The 20,177-nt window shown below is 48.7% G+C and overlaps 2 protein-coding genes across 2 annotated transcripts; both read left to right on the forward strand.

The window, feature by feature from the left end:
* Positions 1–4,840: 4,840 nt before the first annotated feature.
* On the forward strand, positions 4,841–7,853 carry il1b (interleukin 1, beta). The gene is made up of 5 exons (XM_080521977.1): positions 4,841–4,869; positions 5,722–5,948; positions 6,030–6,194; positions 7,242–7,378; positions 7,461–7,853. The coding sequence occupies exons 2-5, from the start codon at positions 5,732–5,734 to the stop codon at positions 7,683–7,685; spliced, it is 744 nt and encodes a 247-aa protein (XP_080378103.1). The 5' UTR covers positions 4,841–4,869; positions 5,722–5,731; the 3' UTR covers positions 7,686–7,853.
* An 855-nt stretch (positions 7,854–8,708) lies between these two features.
* On the forward strand, positions 8,709–18,308 carry ckap2l (cytoskeleton associated protein 2-like). The gene is made up of 10 exons (XM_080521970.1): positions 8,709–8,827; positions 9,420–9,486; positions 9,569–9,623; positions 9,953–10,134; positions 10,564–11,214; positions 11,468–11,666; positions 11,756–11,914; positions 16,357–16,417; positions 16,832–16,991; positions 17,952–18,308. Exons 1-10 carry the CDS (start codon positions 8,785–8,787, stop codon positions 18,256–18,258), a joined length of 1,884 nt encoding a protein of 627 aa, XP_080378096.1. The 5' UTR covers positions 8,709–8,784; the 3' UTR covers positions 18,259–18,308.
* The last annotated feature ends 1,869 nt before the right edge of the window (positions 18,309–20,177 follow it).

Genomic DNA, 20,177 nt, shown 5'->3' on the forward strand with positions numbered 1-20,177 from the left:
ACAGAGAAATGAAGTGTAAATACTGTTTTATAATTTCTGTCCTGATGAGTTTTGAAGACGATCGTTGTTAATAAAGCCGAGATATTTTCCTCTACGGAGCCTCGACGTCCTCGTTGTTTATTTTTCAGTCTGAAGCCGCGAAACAAAACAAAATAAAACAAAAACCTGCAGAGCGACGGAGAAAAGAAAACATTTTTAAATCGAACTTCCTGAACGTCACTGAGGAAACTACAGGAAGTCACATGAAACTACAAATTAAACTATGCTAAACGTCCTGGTGGGGATTTCATGACTCAGCGTTTTTTTAATGCTGATTATATGAAGTTATTAAACTGGTTTTGTTCCTCTGAGGACGACGCGTCCCCCATCTGAGGACGACGCGTCCCCCGTCTGAGGACGATCACTGTCCATCTGAGGACGACGCGTCCCCCGTCTGAAGACGACCACCGTCCTCCGTCTGAGGACGACCACTGTCCATCTGTGGACGACCACTGTCCTTCATCTGAGGACGACGCGTCCCCCGTCTGAAGATGACCACCGTCCTCCGTCTGAGGACGACCACTGTCCATCTGTGGACGACCACTGTCCATCTGAGGACGACGCATCCCCCGTCTGAAGACGACCACCGTCCTCCGTCTGAGGACGACCACTGTCCATCTGAGGACAACCACTGTCCTTCATCTGAGGACGACGCGTCCCCCGTCTGAAGACGACCAACGTCCTCCGTCTGAGGACGACCACTGTCCATCTGAGGACGACCACCGTCCCCCGTCTGAGGACAACCACTGTCCTTCATCTGAGGACGACGCGTCCCCCGTCTGAAGACGACCACCGTCCTCCGTCTGAGGACGACCACTGTCCATCTGAGGACGACCACCGTCCCCAGTCTGTGGACGACCCGTCCCCCATCTGAGGACGACCACCGTCCCCAGTCTGTGGACGACCCGTCCCCCATCTGAGGACGACCACCGTCCCTGGTCTGAGGACAACCACTGTCCTCCATCTTTGATTCGTTGTTTGAAACTGTTAAAATAAAGTCCTCAGATGGACGGTGGTCGTCCTCAGATTGAGGACAACCACCGTCCATCTACTGAGGACGACCGCCGTCCCCCGTCTGAGGACGACCCCCGTCCCCGTCTCACCAGAGGAAATGGAAACAAAAACTGAATTAAAGAAAAATCTTCAAACAAACAAATCACAACTTTTGTTTTTGTCGTGTTTCTTATAAAAATATAAAAATCAGAACGTCTCCTGGTTTATATTTAGAAATATGTGAATATAACTACTGAAAACTGTGTGTGTGTGTGTGTGTGTGTGTGTGTGTGTGTGTGTGTGTGTGTGTGTGTGTGTGTGTGTGTGTGTGTGTGTGTGTGTGTGTGTGTGTGTGTGTGTGTGTGTGTGTGTGTGTGTGTGTGTGTGTGTGTGTGTGTGTGTGTGTGTGTGTGTGTGTGTGTGGGTGTGGGCGTGCGCGTGCGCGTGTGTTTAATATTGTACTAATCTGTCAGCAGTAGTAAAACTCCATGACTCACGTGGAGTTTTACTAGTGTGTGTGTGTGTGTGTGTGTGTGTGTGTGTGTGCGTGTGTGTGTGTGTGTGTTCCGACACACCCTGCTCCTCAGGACTTTCAGGATTCAGTGAAACTTTATTTTAACAGTTTAAAACAACAGATCAAAGTATTTTAAAGTTTTATTTAAAAAAGATTCTGAACCAACAAAAACCTTTGATCATTAATTTCTCTTAAAAACTTTCTAATGTGGGAATTTTTCAGTTTCAAGGAAATAAACGAGTCCGACTGACGATCAACCTGATAAACAAGCTCATGATGAGTCACACTGTTTGTTTGTTTGTGCTTCTCACTGTTTGTTTGTTTGTGCTTCTCACTGTTTGTTTGTTTGTGCTTCTCACTGTTTGTTTGTTTGTGCTTCTCACTGTTTGTTTGTCAATGTGTGTTTATTTGCTTGTTTTTGTTGTGTTTGTGTTTATTTTCTTGCTTGTTTGTTTGTCCCTGTGAACCCCAGCAGGTTCACTGAGCTTTGCTGAGCTGTTGCTCCCGGACTCCGGTCCGTCCGGCTCCGGCTCCGGTTCTTCTCCGGCTCCGATTCTTTTCCGGCTCCGGCTCCAGTTCTTCTCCGCCATGGGCTCCGGTTCTTCTCCGGCTCTGGTTCTTCTCCGGCTCCGGCTCCGGCTCCAGTTCTACTCCAACTCCGGCTTCGGCTCCGGCTCCAGTTCTATTCCAACTCCGGCTCCAGTTCTATTCCGACTCCGGCTTCGGCTCCGGCTCCAGTTCTATTCCAACTCCGGCTCCAGTTCTATTCCGACTCCGGCTTCAGTTCTACTCCAACTCCGGCTCCAGTTCTATTCCGACTCCGGCTTCAGTTCTACTCCAACTCCGGCTCCAGTTCTACTCCAACTCCGGCTTCGGCTCCGGCTCCAGTTCTATTCCAACTCCGGCTCCAGTTCTATTCCAACTCCGGCTCCAGTTCTATTCCGACTCCGGCTTCGGCTCCGGCTCCAGTTCTACTCCGACTCCGACTCCAGTTCTATTCCGGCTCCGACTCCAGTTCTATTCCGGCTCCGGCTCCGGTTTTGCTCTGGCTCCGGTTCTACTCCGGCTCTGGTTCTTCTCCGCCTCCGGCTCCGGCTCCGGCTCCGGCTCCAGTTCTACTCCGACTCCGGCTCCAGTTCTATTCCGGCTCCGGCTCTGGTTTTGCTCTGGCTCCGGTTCTACTCCGGCTCCGGCTCCGGTTCTGTTCCGGCTCCAGCTCCGGGTTGCAGGTAAAACCTGGATTCCACCAGTTGAGGTTCTGCAGGAGGAAAGTGGTGAAAGAGAAGAACCGGTGAGGGTTCTGCGGCTCTGCGGTGACTCGGCGCCTCCCGGCAGGACGAGACGAGTCAAACTCCCACAACAACACTTTGTTTTCCAGACGCGACTCGTCAGACAACAAACGACTCAGTGAGTCACGGTATCGTTCTCGTCCCGACCGTCTCCTTTTACTCTCCAAACTGCTGATCGGCTCGTTTCCACGGCAACGGTTTCAAGTAAATACGCTAAACTTTTGGGCGACTGTTTCCATGACGACGGGGCTCGGAGACGCAGAAAACATGAAAGCGTTTCCGGAACGCTGCGGCGCCACCGTGTGGAAAGTAGTTCTGCTGCGAGCCCGAACAATCTGGCTCTTTTATTTTGACAGTCACTGTAATAACAATCCAACCTGGTACTTTTATTTTGACAGTCACTGTACAATGGCTTTCAAAACATCATGTGAACATGAAATTTTTGTGAAACGAAAATGCAAAAATTATCATTTTAAAATGTGGAAATTGGGCCTCAGCAGATGTTTGTCTATGTTTGGTTCTCCTCTTCCTCCTCTTCCTCCTCTTCCTCCTCTTGCGCCTCCTCCTCCTCCTCCTCCTCCTTTTCCTCCTCTTCCTCCTCTTCCTCCTCCTCCTCCTCCTCCTCCTCCTCCTCCTCCTCACCTGGAAACCCTGCGGTTGACAAAGATCAGATTAAACGGTTGTTTTGTAATTTCACAGACTCATGTTTCTCTCGTCTCGTTGCGACACTTCAAAGCTTCAAAGCTTCATCACAGGGAGCCGAGGCTCCGCCCCCTCGCCCTCCATGACGTCATCATCACATTCAGCCTCTCGTCGGAGGAAAAAACCCAAACTCAGACCGAGACTCTGACTCAAACACTGAAAGTCGTTGTGCTGCTACCTGAGGCGGGATTCAACCGACAACCTTGTTTGCACAACGGCTCCGGAGGAAGACCGGCGTTTCACCGTTTCAGAAAAGTTTTGCTTTCACACCACGCCTCAAGTTTCTGCCCGCGCTTTTGAACTTCTGCAGAAAAGTTATTGATCCTTTTTCTATTTGAACTTTATTGATTCTTTTTGTTTATTTGTTTACTCTTCCTGTGATGTCAGACGTACCGGTATGGTCTCTGCCTCGCCACCGTACGGTGTGACATCACAACATGACCCCGCCTACTGTGTGTCATCGTCTGGTGTCAGAACCTTAATCATAGAGAGATAAATGTATCAGAAGTATAGTAAGTATTTAAACAAATACATGTATTTAAAATAAGCACATAAATATATTTTTTAATACATAAATACATAAATATGCGTTCAAGCATATATTTTAAATATTAAAATAAATAATATATATTTTAAAATGTGTTTTAAATAAATACAATTACATAAATTCATGTATTTAAATATATTAAGTATTTATTTAAACAGATAAATGTATTTAAAATAAGTACATAAATATGCATTTAAGCATATATTTTAAATAATAAAATAAATAAAATGCATTTAAAAATGTGTTTTAAATAAATAAAATTACATAAATGTACTTAAATATATTAAGTATTTATTTAAAGAAATAATGTATTTAAAATAAGTACATAAATATATTTTTAAATAAATAAATAAATACATACATATGCATCCAAGCATATATTTAAAATATTAAAATAAATCAAATGTATTTAAAAATATGTTTTAAATAGATAAAATTACATAAATTCATGTGTTTAAATATACAAAGTATTTATTTAAACAAATAAATAAATAAACCCACAAACAAACAGTAGTGGTGTTAGATCTAGAATTACATCCGGCCCTCATTTCTCATCTCTCATTCCTCAACGTGACGCAACGGCGGTTTTAACGGCGCGGCGTGGTGGAAGTCCACGATTTCTTCATCACACTTCCTGTGCGTGACGCGGATGAACTGCGGGGGGGGGGGCGGGGCCAGGGGGCGGGGCCAGGGGGCTGAGACTATAAACAGGTCGGCACAGGAACACACCTTCATACACACACCTGAGACTCATCAGACGACTTCTGATCTCCAGCATCCAAAAGGTAAACACACACACACACACACACACACACACACGCACGCACACACACACACACACACACACACACGCACGCACACACACACACACACACATCCTATTGCAGATATAGAATTAATTCTATGTAGAACATTAGTTTGTTGAGTAAAAACTGTTTTTTGTCAGTTTGTTCTTGTTTTTGTTGGCCCGCTGTGTCGACCAGTAAAGTAACTGTAACTGAGGAGTAACTTCTGCTGTGTCGACCAGTAAAGTAACTGTAACTGAGGAGTAACTTCTGCTGTGTCGACCAGTAAAGTAACTGTAACTGAGGAGTAACTTCTGCTGTGTCGACCAGTAAAGTAACTGTAACTGAGGAGTAACTTCTGTAGACATGCAGTCAGAATGTTTCTTACTGGAGCAGCAACAGACTAAGAGGAAAGAGAGAGAGAGAAAAGAGAGGGAGAAAAGAGAGAGAAAAGATGTAACTACAGAAGGAAAAAATAAAAAAAGGAGCTGAAAAGAAAGAAAAAATTTAACAAGTAAAAAAAAAGAGAATGGATAATAGAAATGAAAAAGGAAAAAAATAATAGAAAAAAGGAAAAGAAAATTAGAGAAAAAAGAGAAAAAACAAAAAAGTGAAAAGAAGAAGAAAGCAAAAAGAGTAAAAAGAGAAGAGAGTGAAAAGAAGAAGAAACAAAAGGAGAAAAAATAAAAGAGGGAAAAGATAAAAGAGTGAAAGGAAGAAGAAACAAAAGGAGAAAAGATTAAAGAGTGAAAAGAAGAAGAAACAAAAGGAGAAAAGATGAAAGAGTGAAAAGAAGAAGAAACAAAAGGAGAAAAGATGAAAGAGTATTTTGACTCGTTCCTTCTCGTCCAGCCAGAAAACGATGGAGGCCCAGATGAACATGAGAGACTTGTGGAGCCTGAAGCTGCCGGAGGGTCTGGACCTGCAGGTCTCCCGTCACCCCGTCACCCTGCGGGGCGTCGTCAACCTCATCGTGGCCCTGGAGAGGCTGGGGGGGGCCGCCCGCCACCCGCCCGTCCTCAGCACCGACTTCAGGGACGAGAACCTGCTGAGCGTCATGCTGGACAGCATCGTGGAGGGTGAGTCCCCCCCCCCCCCCCCACCTGACCCCCCTCCACCCCCCCACCCCCCGCTGACCCTCCTTCTGCTTCCTGCCTCAGAACAAGTGGTGCTGGAGCGCTGCGCCGCCCCCCCGCCTCTCTTCAGCCGGACGGAGCAGCACCAGTGCAGCGTCAGCGACAGTCAGAAGAGAAGCCTGGTTCTGCTGCAGAGCAGCATGGAGCTGCACGCCGTCATGCTGCAGGGCGGCAGCGCCAACCGCAGGGGTGAGCAAGGCAACGCCGGGAACACCGGGAACACCGGGAACACCGGGAACACCGGGAACACCAGAAACACCAGAAACACCAGAAACACCAGAAACACCAGAAACACCAAACTTGATCTAAGTTTCTAAAAAGTGTTTATAACGAGTCGCTTCCTGACGGAGTTCAGCAGCAGGTCGTTGATATGAAGCAGCTTTACTACAACTTCATTGATACTTTATCACTTTTGCTGAAACTCTATTGATACTTTTACATTTTGACTTGAACTTTATTGATGCTTTTTAACTTTTACTGAAACTTTGATACTTTTTAATTTTCTCTGCACCTTTATTGATACTTTATAACTTTTACTGCAACTTTATTGATACTTTTTCAATATTTCTGTAACTTTATTGATACTTTTACTTTTACTGCAACTTTATTGATACTTTATAACTTTTACTGCAACTTTATTGATACTTTTTCAATATTTTTGCAACTTTATTGATACTTTATAACTTTTACTGCAACTTTATTGATACTTTTTCAATATTTTTGCAACTTTATTGATACTTTATAACTTTTACTGCAACTTTATTGATACTTTTTCAATATTTTTGCAACTTTATTGATACTTTATAACTTTTACTGCAACTCGATTGATACTTTTTCAATATTTCTGCAACTTTGTTGATACTTTATAACTTTTACTGCAACTTTATTGATACTTTTTCAATATTTCTGTAACTTTATTGATACTTTAACTTTGACTGCAACTTTATTGATACTTTTTCAATATTTCTGCAACTTTATTGATACTTTATAACTTTTACTGTAACTTTATTGATACTTTTTCAATATTTCTGCAGCTTTATTGATACTTTTTAACTTTTACTGCAACTCTATAATGCTTTTTATTTTTCTCTGCAACTTTATTGATTTTTTAATAACTTTTACTGGAACTCTATTGATCGACTGTTTCTGGAGCTTTATTGTGACGAGAGTCTCACACTGGAGTTTGTTTGAGGAGAAATCCAGCGTGTCTGATGTTTGTCTCCGTTGTGTCCCCAGTCCTCCTCAACATGTCCACCTACGTGCACCCGGTCCCCAGCACCGAGGCCCGGCCCGTGGCTCTGGGCATCAAGGACACCAGCCTCTACCTGTCGTGTCACCAGGACGAGGGCGAGGACCCCGCCCTGCACCTGGAGGTAAGACCCCCCCCCCCCCCGGCTCCACGCCACGTCCAAACCCAGGACCAGCCCCTCTGACCTGGACTGTGTCTGTCCTCAGGTGGTGGAGGACAAAGCCGTCCTGCAGAGCATCGGTGGGGACAGCGAGCTGCTGCGCTTCCTCTTCTACAAGCAGGACTCGGGCGTGAACCTCAGCACGCTGGCCTCCGCCCGCTTCCCCGGCTGGTTCATCAGCACGGCGCAGCAGGACGACCGGCCGGTGGCCATGAGCCGCGAGGCGGCGGCGCAGCGCCACCAGACCTTCAGCATCCAGCGGCAGATCTGAGGAGCCGCCGCACGCCTGCCCACCAGACTTCTGAAGTAATACAGAGTGTTTATTTACTGTATGTACCAAGTACACAAAGTGGAAGCTTCATGTGTTGACAGTGTCAACGTTTATCCCCCGGGGGGGCAGCATCGCGCTGTCTCGTCTCAAACCTGTGTTCGAGCAACCTCTTATCTATGTATTTATCTATTTATGCAACATTTTTATTTATTGGCTGATTATTGAGATGTGTAATGATTGTGCTCTATGTTTTAAATAAATCCTCAGAAATAATGGGAATCTTGGTTTTCTTTGCCCTTTAAGAGAAATGAACCCAAACAGGGGTCGAATATTTTAAAACGGATAAACGTTAAATCACAAGATGATAAACATTTCATAGAAATAAAATTATATATATTTTTTATTATTACTACTATCATTATTGTTATTGTTATTGTTATTATCATTATTATTATTATTGTTGTTATTATTATCATTATTATTACTTTATCACTGTTATTGTTACTATATTATTATTATTATTATTATTATGATCATTATTACTATTAATACTTTATTATTATTGTTATTACTATCATTATTATTACTATTATTACTTTATCATTGTTATTGTTATTATATTATTATTATTATTGTTGTTATTATTATTATTATTATTATCATTATTACTATTATTACTTTATTATTGTTATTTTATTATCATCATTATTATTACTATTATTACTTTATTATTGTTATATTATTATTATTATTAATATTATTACTTTATTATTATTACTTTATTATTGTTATGATATTATTGTTATTATATTATTATTATTACTACTACTACTACAACCTCAACTGCGACGTTGCCTTGTTGACATTCTCTCCTCCAATAGGCGCTCAGATGCGTGCGGCACTTCAGCCAATAGAATCCCTTCCCGAATCTTTCAAACGGTCCAATCAGAGAAGAGGGGGCGTGTCCCCGCGGTGTATTCAAACAAAGCCAGTTGCTGTCATGGAGTCAGTTTAACGAACTTTTTACTGCAGCCTGGAGATTTTTTTATCCAGAAAACAGCCTCGAGTGGAGAGAAAGAGAGAAAGAGAGAAAGTAGCGATGGCAGAAGGAGAGGAGGTCGTGTCGGTGCTGTCCAGGAAAGGTTCGCGAGTTGTTTAATGTTCTATTAAAGCTGCGGATTCCTCCGTGTAGCATGCTAAGGCTAATGCTAACGCTAGTTAGCGGTCGCTCGCTCACGTGCGGTCTGTTATGTTGTTTTACAGTCAAATAAAACGGCGATCTGCAGGTTTTAATGTGTTGCAGGTTATAGTTTCTGGTTTCATACTAATACTAAGGATGTTTGTGACTCATCTTGACCGGTTGACGTTCACGTGACGACTCGTTTTTCTGCTTCTATGTCAGTTTAAGTCTTAATAAAATTACACTTTGAATCTTGGTTTTGTTTGTAATGCTGAATATAAGCACGTATAACTAATTATTCCCCATGTATTACCGCGTGGTGACGTCATTGATGAGTTTCCTGCATGTTCATAATCCCTCAGGTGTGTGTGTGTGTGTGTGTGTGTGTGTATATATATATATAATATATATAATCCCTCCCACTGAGGTAAACTTCTGGGTTTAAGCTTCATCTGCTCGCGTGTCATTTCGGGTGACACGAGAGGAGCGTGCGCGCCCTCTGCTGGACGTGTGACGTCAGAGACGTTAGTGAAACTGCCCGTTTGCCCCTGCAGAGCAGCGGAAGCTGAAGCTGGCAGAGTTCCTGGCTGCTCGAGGGAGGCTGAAGGTTCCAAACCCCCGGTAAGACACCAGGCGCTGCAGAGTCTCCCGTGTGTTTGACCAGACGCTGAAGCTTTGCCTTGCCTTGCCCCCCCCCCACCAGGCCGTACCTCCGTCAGAGCTGCCCCACCAAGCAGCCCGTCGCCTCAGCTCCTCCGGTACGACGACACTTTCTGCATCGTGTGATCTGATCAGGCTCGTCTGGATCTAAATGTCTTTTGTTCGTCTTCATTCATTTGTTTTGAAAAAAAACACAAAACACTTTTTGGTATCGAGGAAGTTTCAGTTTCTCGCTGCACCTTTGAAAGTCGTTTCAGTTCCCAGCAGGCAGATCAGAGGCATTTATTTCTTCATTACGAAGCAAAATAATGATCCAATATTGGTGTAGAGATTCTCCTGCTGTCACACGTCTGACTCGTTTCCACGGCGACGGCCGTTTCGCTCCATGACACTGATTTCTAGGTGACGTTTGATTCCCTGCTTCCAGGTCGCGGAGATCAAAGAGAACAAAGCCCCACGGAGACGAGGTGACGGAGTAGGACTGAAGGGTGGAGCGGCGGCGGGCCGGCCGAACCTCGCCGCTACGGTTCTGAGCGTCTCCAACAAAGTCAACATTCAAGGCGGCACGGCGGCTTCACGGAACCAGAACCTCGCTAGAACCGCCTCCAAGTCCCGCCTCCTTCCTGACGCCGGCGCTCCACCTTCCCTCAGAGCTCCTCCCCCTTCCCTCAGAGCTCCATCTTCCCTTAGAGCTCCTCCCCCTTCCCTCAGAGCTCCATCTTCCCTTAGAGCTCCTCCCCCTTCCCTCAGAGCTCCACCTTCCCTCAGAGCTCCTCCACCTTCCCTCAGAGCTCCATCTTCCCTCAGAGCTCCTCCCACTTCCCTCAGAGCTCCTCCCACGTCCCTCAGAGCTCCTCCACCTTCCCTCAGAGCTCCTCCCACTTCCCTCAGAGCTCCTCCCACTTCCCTCAGAGCTCCTCCCACGTCCCTCAGAGCTCCTCCACCTTCCCTCAGAGCTCCTCCACCTTCCCTCAGAGCTCCTCCCACGTCCCTCAGAGCTCCTCCCACGTCCCTCAGAGCTCCGCCCCCTTCCCTCAGAGCTCCTCCCACTTCCATCAGAGCTCCTCCCCCCGCGCCGCGGACGCTCGCCGTGAGCCGCAGCGGCAGAATCCACGCCGGCTCCCAAGTCGCCCCGCCGGTTCCGCCGGCGTCGCCCGACTCCAGGGTCAGTCTGGGGCCTCTGGTCAGAACCAGGACCGGCCTCACCCCCGCCGTGCCGCGGCCCCGGGCCACCGGACCGACCGGAGCGCAGGCCCAGGCGCCCAGACGCACGCTGCCCGGGTCGCTGCCGCGTTCCGCCGAGGTCAGAGGTCGCGGGGAAACGCAGCCGCCGGGCGACAAGCGGCCAACGAAGGGATTGGTACCGACGTCCGCCCGACCCGCCCCCCGGCCTGCAGGCGGCGCCACCGGGCGGAGCTCTGCGGCCGGAGGGGGGAGGCCTTCTGCCAAGGTGACCTCCGACCCGATGGCCCGGACCGGCTCCGGGGCCCCGCGGCCCGCCGCCAAGCTGCAGAGGAAACCAGACTGGAACCGCAGGGAGCCGCCCGGGTCCACCAGCGGCGGACCTGCAGAACCACAAACGGCACCGCAGACACTCAGAACCACCAGGGTCACGGGTCACGACTCAAACGCCACCACGAAGGTCCCGGTCCGGCCCGGAACCCAGACCGGCGCCCAGGAGGAGCGGCTGTAAGTAGGAAACGTTTAGTGTGGGCCGGTGGGGAGGGTAGTACCAGTACTGGTACCTGTACCTGCACCTGTACCTGCACCTGCACCTGCACCTGCACCTGCACCTGCACCTGTACCTGCACCTGTACATGTACAGGTGCAGGTGCAGGTGCCAGTAGCAGTAGCAGTAGCAGTAGCAGTAGCAGTAGCAGTAGCAGTCCCTGGTGGACCAGTGAGTTCTCCAGGGTTGTGAAGTTGTCGTCCGTCTCTGCAGGAGGAAGCTTCAGGAATGGCGTCAGGCCAAAGGGATTTCCTACAAGCGCCCGTCGATGCCGGCGGCCCGCCCCCCCCGGAGGGCCCCCGCCCCCGAGGACCCGCCTTTCTGGGCGTCCATGAAGAAGGAGGACGACGCCCACTCTCTGATCTGCGCCGTGGACCGCTCTCTGGCCGACTGCCTCCAGCTGCTGGAGGAGGTACTGGAGACCCCCCCCCCCTCCTCCTCCTCCCCCCCCCCCCCCCCCCCCCCCCATCCCCGCTGACCTGTGACCCCCGTCCCCCTCAGGGTTGTCCTCCAGACCAGGTGGGCGGAGTCTTGTCGCGGCTGCCGCCGGTGGCGAGGAAGTTCACCCGCTACTGGATCTGCCGAGCTCGACTGATGGAGGAAGACGGAGACCTGGACGTCCTGCCGCTGTTTGAGGAGGCCGTGGGCCTGGTGGTGGAGGTAACTAGTTACTGTGGTCACCTAGTTACTGTGGTGGAGGTAACTAGTTACTGTGGTCACCTAGTTACTGTACTCACCTAGTTACTGTGGTGGAGGGAACTAGTTACTGTGGTCACCTAGTTACTGTACTCACCTAGTTACTGTGGTGGAGGGAACTAGTTACTGTGGTCACCTAGTTACTGTGGTGGAGGGAACTAGTTACTGTGGTCACCTAGTTACTGTGGTGGAAGCAACTAGTTACTGTACTCACCTAGTTACTGTGGTGGAGGCAACTAGTTACTGTGGTCACCTAGTTACTGTGGTGGAGGTAACTAGTTACTGTGGTCACCTAGTTACTGTACTCACCTAGTTACTGTGGTGGAGGGAACTAGTTACTGTGGTCACCTAGTTACTGTGGTGGAGGGAACTAGTTACTGTACTCACCTAGTTACTGTGGTGGAGGCAACTAGTTACTGTGGTCACCTAGTTACTGTGGTGGAGGTAACTAGTTACTGTGGTCACCTAGTTACTGTGGTGGAGGTAACTAGTTACTGTGGTCACCTAGTTACTGTGGTGGAGGGAACTAGTTACTGTGGTCACCTAGTTACTGTACTCACCTAGTTACTGTGGTGGAGGGAACTAGTTACTGTGGTCACCTAGTTACTGTGGTGGAGGGAACTAGTTACTGTACTCACCTAGTTACTGTGGTGGAGGTAACTAGTTACTGTGGTCACCTAGTTACTGTGGTGGAGGGAACTAGTTACTGTGGTGGAGGGAACTAGTTACTGTGGTCACCTAGTTACTGTGGTGGAGGCAACTAGTTACTGTACTCACCTAGTTACTGTGGTGGAGGCAACTAGTTACTGTGGTCACCTAGTTACTGTACTCACCTAGTTACTGTGGTGGAGGGAACTAGTTACTGTGGTCACCTAGTTACTGTGGTGGAGGGAACTAGTTACTGTACTCACCTAGTTACTGTGGTGGAGGCAACTAGTTACTGTGGTCACCTAGTTACTGTGGTGGAGGTAACTAGTTACTGTGGTCACCTAGTTACTGTGGTGGAGGTAACTAGTTACTGTGGTCACCTAGTTACTGTGGTGGAGGGAACTAGTTACTGTGGTCACCTAGTTACTGTACTCACCTAGTTACTGTGGTGGAGGTAACTAGTTACTGTGGTCACCTAGTTACTGTGGTGGAGGGAACTAGTTACTGTACTCACCTAGTTACTGTGGTGGAGGTAACTAGTTACTGTGGTCACCTAGTTACTGTGGTGGAGGGAACTAGTTACTGTGGTGGAGGGAACTAGTTACTGTGGTCACCTAGTTACTGTGGTGGAGGCAACTAGTTACTGTACTCACCTAGTTACTGTGGTGGAGGCAACTAGTTACTGTGGTCACCTAGTTACTGTGGTGGAGGTAACTAGTTACTGTGGTCACCTAGTTACTGTACTCACCTAGTTACTGTGGTGGAGGGAACTAGTTACTGTGGTCACCTAGTTACTGTGGTGGAGGGAACTAGTTACTGTACTCACCTAGTTACTGTGGTGGAGGCAACTAGTTACTGTGGTCACCTAGTTACTGTGGTGGAGGTAACTAGTTACTGTGGTCACCTAGTTACTGTGGTGGAGGGAACTAGTTACTGTGGTCACCTAGTTACTGTACTCACCTAGTTACTGTGGTGGAGGGAACTAGTTACTGTGGTCACCTAGTTACTGTACTCACCTAGTTACTGTGGTGGAGGGAACTAGTTACTGTGGTCACCTAGTTACTGTGGTGGAGGGAACTAGTTACTGTGGTCACCTAGTTACTGTGGTGGAAGCAACTAGTTACTGTACTCACCTAGTTACTGTGGTGGAGGCAACTAGTTACTGTGGTCACCTAGTTACTGTGGTGGAGGTAACTAGTTACTGTGGTCACCTAGTTACTGTACTCACCTAGTTACTGTGGTGGAGGGAACTAGTTACTGTGGTCACCTAGTTACTGTGGTGGAGGGAACTAGTTACTGTACTCACCTAGTTACTGTGGTGGAGGCAACTAGTTACTGTGGTCACCTAGTTACTGTGGTGGAGGTAACTAGTTACTGTGGTCACCTAGTTACTGTGGTGGAGGTAACTAGTTACTGTGGTCACCTAGTTACTGTGGTGGAGGGAACTAGTTACTGTGGTCACCTAGTTACTGTACTCACCTAGTTACTGTGGTGGAGGGAACTAGTTACTGTGGTCACCTAGTTACTGTGGTGGAGGGAACTAGTTACTGTACTCACCTAGTTACTGTGGTGGAGGTAACTAGTTACTGTGGTCACCTAGTTACTGTGGTGGAGGGAACTAGTTACTGTGGTGGAGGGAACTAGTTACTGTGGTCACCTAGTTACTGTGGTGGAGGCAACTAGTTACTGTACTCACCTAGTTACTGTGGTGGAGGCAACTAGTTACTGTGGTCACCTAGTTACTGTACTCACCTAGTTACTGTGGTGGAGGGAACTAGTTACTGTGGTCACCTAGTTACTGTGGTGGAGGGAACTAGTTACTGTACTCACCTAGTTACTGTGGTGGAGGCAACTAGTTACTGTGGTCACCTAGTTACTGTGGTGGAGGTAACTAGTTACTGTGGTCACCTAGTTACTGTGGTGGAGGTAACTAGTTACTGTGGTCACCTAGTTACTGTGGTGGAGGGAACTAGTTACTGTGGTCACCTAGTTACTGTACTCACCTAGTTACTGTGGTGGAGGTAACTAGTTACTGTGGTCACCTAGTTACTGTGGTGGAGGGAACTAGTTACTGTACTCACCTAGTTACTGTGGTGGAGGTAACTAGTTACTGTGGTCACCTAGTTACTGTGGTGGAGGGAACTAGTTACTGTGGTGGAGGGAACTAGTTACTGTGGTCACCTAGTTACTGTGGTGGAGGCAACTAGTTACTGTACTCACCTAGTTACTGTGGTGGAGGCAACTAGTTACTGTGGTCACCTAGTTACTGTGGTGGAGGTAACTAGTTACTGTGGTCACCTAGTTACTGTACTCACCTAGTTACTGTGGTGGAGGGAACTAGTTACTGTGGTCACCTAGTTACTGTGGTGGAGGGAACTAGTTACTGTACTCACCTAGTTACTGTGGTGGAGGCAACTAGTTACTGTGGTCACCTAGTTACTGTGGTGGAGGTAACTAGTTACTGTGGTCACCTAGTTACTGTGGTGGAGGGAACTAGTTACTGTGGTCACCTAGTTACTGTGGTGGAGGGAACTAGTTACTGTGGTGGAGGGAACTAGTTACTGTGGTCACCTAGTTACTGTGGTGGAGGTAACTAGTTACTGTGGTCACCTAGTTACTGTGGTGGAGGGAACTAGTTACTGTGGTGGAGGTAACTAGTTACTGTGGTCACCTAGTTACTGTGGTGGAGGGAACTAGTTACTGTACTCTCCTAGTTACTGTACTCACCTAGTTACTGTGGTGGAGGGAACTAGTTACTGTACTCTCCTAGTTACTGTGGTGGAGGGAACTAGTTACTGTACTCTCCTAGTTACTGTGGTGGAGGTAACTAGTTACTGTGGTCACCTAGTTACTGTGGTGGAGGGAACTAGTTACTGTGGTGGAGGGAACTAGTTACTGTACTCTCCTAGTTACTGTGGTGGAGGGAACTAGTTACTGTACTCACCTAGTTACTGTGGTGGAGGGAACTAGTTACTGTGGTCACCTAGTTACTGTGGTGGAGGGAACTAGTTACTGTACTCTGCTAGTTACTGTGGTGGAGGGAACTAGTTACTGTACTCTGCTAGTTACTGTGGTGGAGGGAACTAGTTACTGTACTCTCCTAGTTACTGTGGTGGAGGGAACTAGTTACTGTACTCACCTAGTTACTGTGGTGGAGGGAACTAGTTACTGTGGTCACCTAGTTACTGTGGTGGAGGGAACTAGTTACTGTGGTCACCTAGTTACTGTGGTGGAGGGAACTAGTTACTGTGGTCACCTAGTTACTGCCGGAGGTCGTCTCATGAAGTATTTTCTACTGGGGAGAGAATAAAGGACGTTTCTGAACCTTCACTGGTCCTCTCTCTCTCTCTCTCTCTCTCTCTCTCTCTCTCTCTCTCTGTCTCTGTCTCTGTGTCTCTGTCTCTGTCTCTCTGTCTCCGTCTCTCTCTCTCCGTCTGTCTCTCTCTCTCTCTCTCTCTCTCTCTCCCTCTCTCTCTCTCTCTCTCTCTCTCTCTCTCTCTGTCTCTGTCTCTGTCTCTGTCTCTCTGTCTCTCTGTCTCTGTCTCTCTGTCTCCGTCTGTCTCTCTCTCTCTCTCTCTCTCTCTCTCTCTCCGTCTCTCTCTCTCTCTCTCTCTCTCTCTCTCTCTGTCTCTGTCTCTGTCTCTCTGTCTCTGTCTCTCTGTCTCCGTCTCTCTCTCTCCGTCTGTCTCTCTCTCTCTCTCTCTCTCTATCTCTCTCCGTCTCTCTCTCTCTCTCTCTCTCTCTCTCTCCACCTGCAGCCTGTGGACGAGCTACGTACCGTCATCTTCCAAATCCTGAAGAGGAAAGATGAAATCCAAGGTAGCTGCTGCTCTCCTCGCCTCTGACCTCTGACCTCTGACCTCCGCGGTGACGTCGACCTCTGACCTCCGCGGTGACGTCGTCCTCTGACCTCTGACCTCGGCGGTGACGTCGTCCTCTGACCTCTGACCTCCGCGGTGACGTCGTCCCCGACTTCCTCTCGGGCCCCGTTTCCACGGCGACGGTTTCAAGTGGAAAAGCACATTTTTCACATGTCGACTTCGGTCAGGAATCGTTTCGTCACGCCGTCGTTCCACATCATGAGCATTTTATTTACTGAATTTGAAACGTAGAAAAGCTTTTATTGTGACGAGTCAAGAGGCTTTAGAGAAAAGCTCTTCCTGTGTTTCGTCTCCAGATGGTTTGTTAGACGACACTGATTCCTCCTCCTGACTCGTCTCTGGTTCCTTACAGCAGCTTCTGGGGGGGGCCACAGTGAAGCAGGGCAGGCCGGGACCCCCGACCCCCCCGGGACCCCCGACCCCCCCGGGACCCCCAACCCCGTCCGAGCTCTCATCTGGGGCCAGAGCGGCGCCTCGTCCCTCGTCAAGTACAAGATCACCGCCACGCCGGGGTACGTGGCCCCCAGGGCCGGCAGCACTCTGGAAACCATGGGGGGCCTCCAGGGGGGCCCCCAGGGCCGGCACCACTCTGGAAACCATGAGGGGCCTCCAGGGGGCCCCCAGGGCCGGCACCACTCTGGAAACCATGAGGGGCCTCCAGGGGGGCCCCCAGGGCCGGCACCACTCTGGAAACCATGAGGGGCCTCCAGGGGGCCCCCAGGGCCGGCACCACTCTGGAAACCATGGGGGGCCTCCAGGGGGCCCCCAGGGCCGGCACCACTCTGGAAACCATGGGGGGCCTCCAGGGGGCCCCCAGGGCCGGCACCACTCTGGAAACCATGAGGGGCCTCCAGGGGGCCCCCAGGGCCGGCAGCACTCTGGAAACCATGGGGGGCCTCCAGGGGGGCCCCCAGGGCCGGCAGCACTCTGGAAACCATGAGGGGCCTCCAGGGGGGCCCCCAGGGCCGGCAGCACTCTGGAAACCATGAGGGGCCTCCAGGGGGCCCCCAGGGCCGGCACCACTCTGGAAACCATGAGGGGTCTCCAGGGGGGCCCCCAGGGCCGGCACCACTCTGGAAACCATGAGGGGCCTCCAGGGCCGGCACCACTCTGGAAACCATGGGGGGCCTCCAGGGGGGCCCCCAGGGCCGGCACCACTCTGGAAACCATGGGGGGCCTCCAGGGGGGCCCCCAGGGCCGGCACCACTCTGGAAACCAAACTGAGTCGATTGATTGTTGATGGTCGTATTTCTAATTGATTTATTTTTCCTATTTATTCACTTCTTCTTTTGTGGAATTTTAGTATTTCAGGTTTTTGTATTTATTATTACCGTCGCAGAAAAACACTGAGTTGACAGAGAAACTGTTTTTGTTCGGGGGTGTTTAGCAAGATCTGGCTGATTGCGCCACAACGAGTCGGTCCGTTTCCATGGAAACCCCTGTAGTGAGCATGTCGCCCCCCCCCCCTGCAGGGGCCCCCCGGGTCGGAGGCGCTGGTCGGCCCGGCTGGAGGGTCGGGAGGTTCGCTTCTTCACGCCGGTCCGGCGCTCGGTGCGCATCGAGAGCAGGACGTACCCGGCGGCGCTGCAGGACCACGACCCCTGCGTGGCCTCGTACGACGACCTCTTCCCCGAGGAGCCGGCGGTGGGCGGAGTCAACGAGGAGGGCGGAGTCGGCGAGGAGGGCGGAGTCGGCGACGACACGATGTACGTTTACCGAGAGAACGAGGCCCTGGGCGACAAGGTGCTGGTCCGGCTGGTCTACGACGAGTCGCCGTGAGGCTCCGCCTCCTCTGCTAGGCTCCGCCTCCTTTAATGTCGGATGTTTAAATAACGGGCTTGTACATAGTCGTGGAAACAAACGCCTTGTTTTGAGGTGTTTCGTGTTCTTATTGTTGAATAAACGTGTAAGTGGACGATCGGAACAACCGTTTCTTTCTTCCTGAAGCTCCGCGAGAAATAAATGTCCTGGAAGAATTAGATTCTGTGACGCTAGCGCCAAGCGCTTCCGAAGAAATCCCCCCCCCCAAAAGACGTGTCCCGTACAAAGCAGATGAGAGGCTCCTCATGGAGATCAAAGTGGATCAGCGTCTGTTGCCATGGAGACGCTCTGTGTTTCACACAGCGACGTTGCTAACTGACAGTCTACTTAGCATCGATAGGAGCTAACGGCTATCATGCTAGTGATTCTAACTCATTGGTGAAGGTCTACCGAGTGTAGTTCTAATTTATCTCCCAAGTGTAGCTCTAGTTTATCTACCGAGTGTAGCTCTAGTCTATCTACTGAATGTAGCGCTAGTCTATCTACCGAGTGTAGCTCTAGTTATCTACCGAGTGTAGCTCTAGTCTATCTACTGAATGTAGCGCTAGTCTATCTACCGAGTGTAGCTCTAGTTATCTACCGAGTGTAGCTCTAGTTATCTACCGAGTGTAGCTCTAGTCTATCTACTGAATGTAGCGCTAGTCTATCTACCGAGTGTAGCTCTAGTTATCTACCCAGTGTAGCTCTAGTTATCTACCGAGTGTAGCTCTAGTCTATCTACTGAATGTAGCTCTAGTCTATCTACCGAGTGTAGCTCTAGTTATCTACTGAATGTAGCTCTAGTTATCTACCAAGTGTAGCTCTAGTCTATCTACTGAATGTAGCTCTAGTCTATCTACCGAGTGTAGCTCTAGTTATCTACTGAATGTAGCTCTAGTTATCTACCGAGTGTAGCTCTAGTTATCTACCGAGTGTAGCTCTAGTTATCTACCGAGTGTAGCTCTAGTTATCTACTGAATGTAGCTCTAGTTATCTACCGAGTGTAGCTCTAGTTATCTACCGAGTGTAGCTCTAGTTATCTACCAAGTGTAGCTCTAGTCTATCTACTGAATGTAGCTCTAGTTATCTACCGAGTGTAGCTCTAGTTATCTACCGAGTGTAGCTCTAGTCTATCTACTGAATGTAGCTCTAGTCTATCTACTGAATGTAGCTCTAGTTATCTACTGAATGTAGCTCTAGTTATCTACCGAGTGTAGCTCTAGTTATCTACTGAATGTAGCTCTAGTTATCTACCGAGTGTAGCTCTAGTCTATCTACTGAATGTAGCTCTAGTTATCTACCGAGTGTAGCTCTAGTTATCTACTGAATGTAGCTCTAGTTATCTACCGAGTGTAGCTCTAGTCTATCTACTGAATGTAGCTCTAGTTATCTACCGAGTGTAGCTCTAGTTATCTACCGAGTGTAGCTCCAGTTATCTACCAAGTGTAGCTCTAGTCTATCTACTGAATGTAGCTCTAGTTATCTACCGAGTGTAGCTCTAGTTATCTACCGAGTGTAGCTCTAGTCTATCTACTGAATGTAGCTCTAGTCTATCTACTGAATGTAGCTCTAGTTATCTACTGAATGTAGCTCTAGTTATCTACCGAGTGTAGCTCTAGTTATCTACTGAATGTAGCTCTAGTTATCTACCGAGTGTAGCTCTAGTCTATCTACTGAATGTAGCTCTAGTTATCTACCGAGTGTAGCTCTAGTTATCTACTGAATGTAGCTCTAGTCTAACTACCGAGTGTAGCTCTAGTTCTACCGAGTGTAGCTCTAAGTTTGTAATTTTCTTAAGCATGTAAAGTAGGTAACTTTGTCCTTTAAATTACAGACGATGGTTTTGTTTGTATTTAAATGTACTTAAATAATTTTCCCTTGAGGCTGGAAATATTTTC

Source organism: Blennius ocellaris (genome assembly GCF_963422515.1).
Source record: "Blennius ocellaris genome assembly, contig: SCAFFOLD_85, whole genome shotgun sequence".
In the NCBI taxonomy this organism is placed as follows: domain Eukaryota; kingdom Metazoa; phylum Chordata; class Actinopteri; order Blenniiformes; family Blenniidae; genus Blennius; species Blennius ocellaris.

Excerpts from the sequence above, each read along its gene's own strand:
- il1b (XM_080521977.1), top strand. The coding sequence starts at position 5,732 with ATGGAGGCCCAGATGAACATGAGAGACTTGTGGAGCCTGAAGCTGCCG. Across the intron at positions 6,195-7,241 it reads CGGCAGCGCCAACCGCAGGG|TCCTCCTCAACATGTCCACC; the intron begins GTGAGCAAGGCA and ends TTGTGTCCCCAG. Across the intron at positions 7,379-7,460 it reads ACCCCGCCCTGCACCTGGAG|GTGGTGGAGGACAAAGCCGT; the intron begins GTAAGACCCCCC and ends GTCTGTCCTCAG.
- ckap2l (XM_080521970.1), top strand. The coding sequence starts at position 8,785 with ATGGCAGAAGGAGAGGAGGTCGTGTCGGTGCTGTCCAGGAAAG. Across the intron at positions 9,487-9,568 it reads CTGAAGGTTCCAAACCCCCG|GCCGTACCTCCGTCAGAGCT; the intron begins GTAAGACACCAG and ends CCCCCCCACCAG. Across the intron at positions 9,624-9,952 it reads CCGTCGCCTCAGCTCCTCCG|GTCGCGGAGATCAAAGAGAA; the intron begins GTACGACGACAC and ends CCCTGCTTCCAG.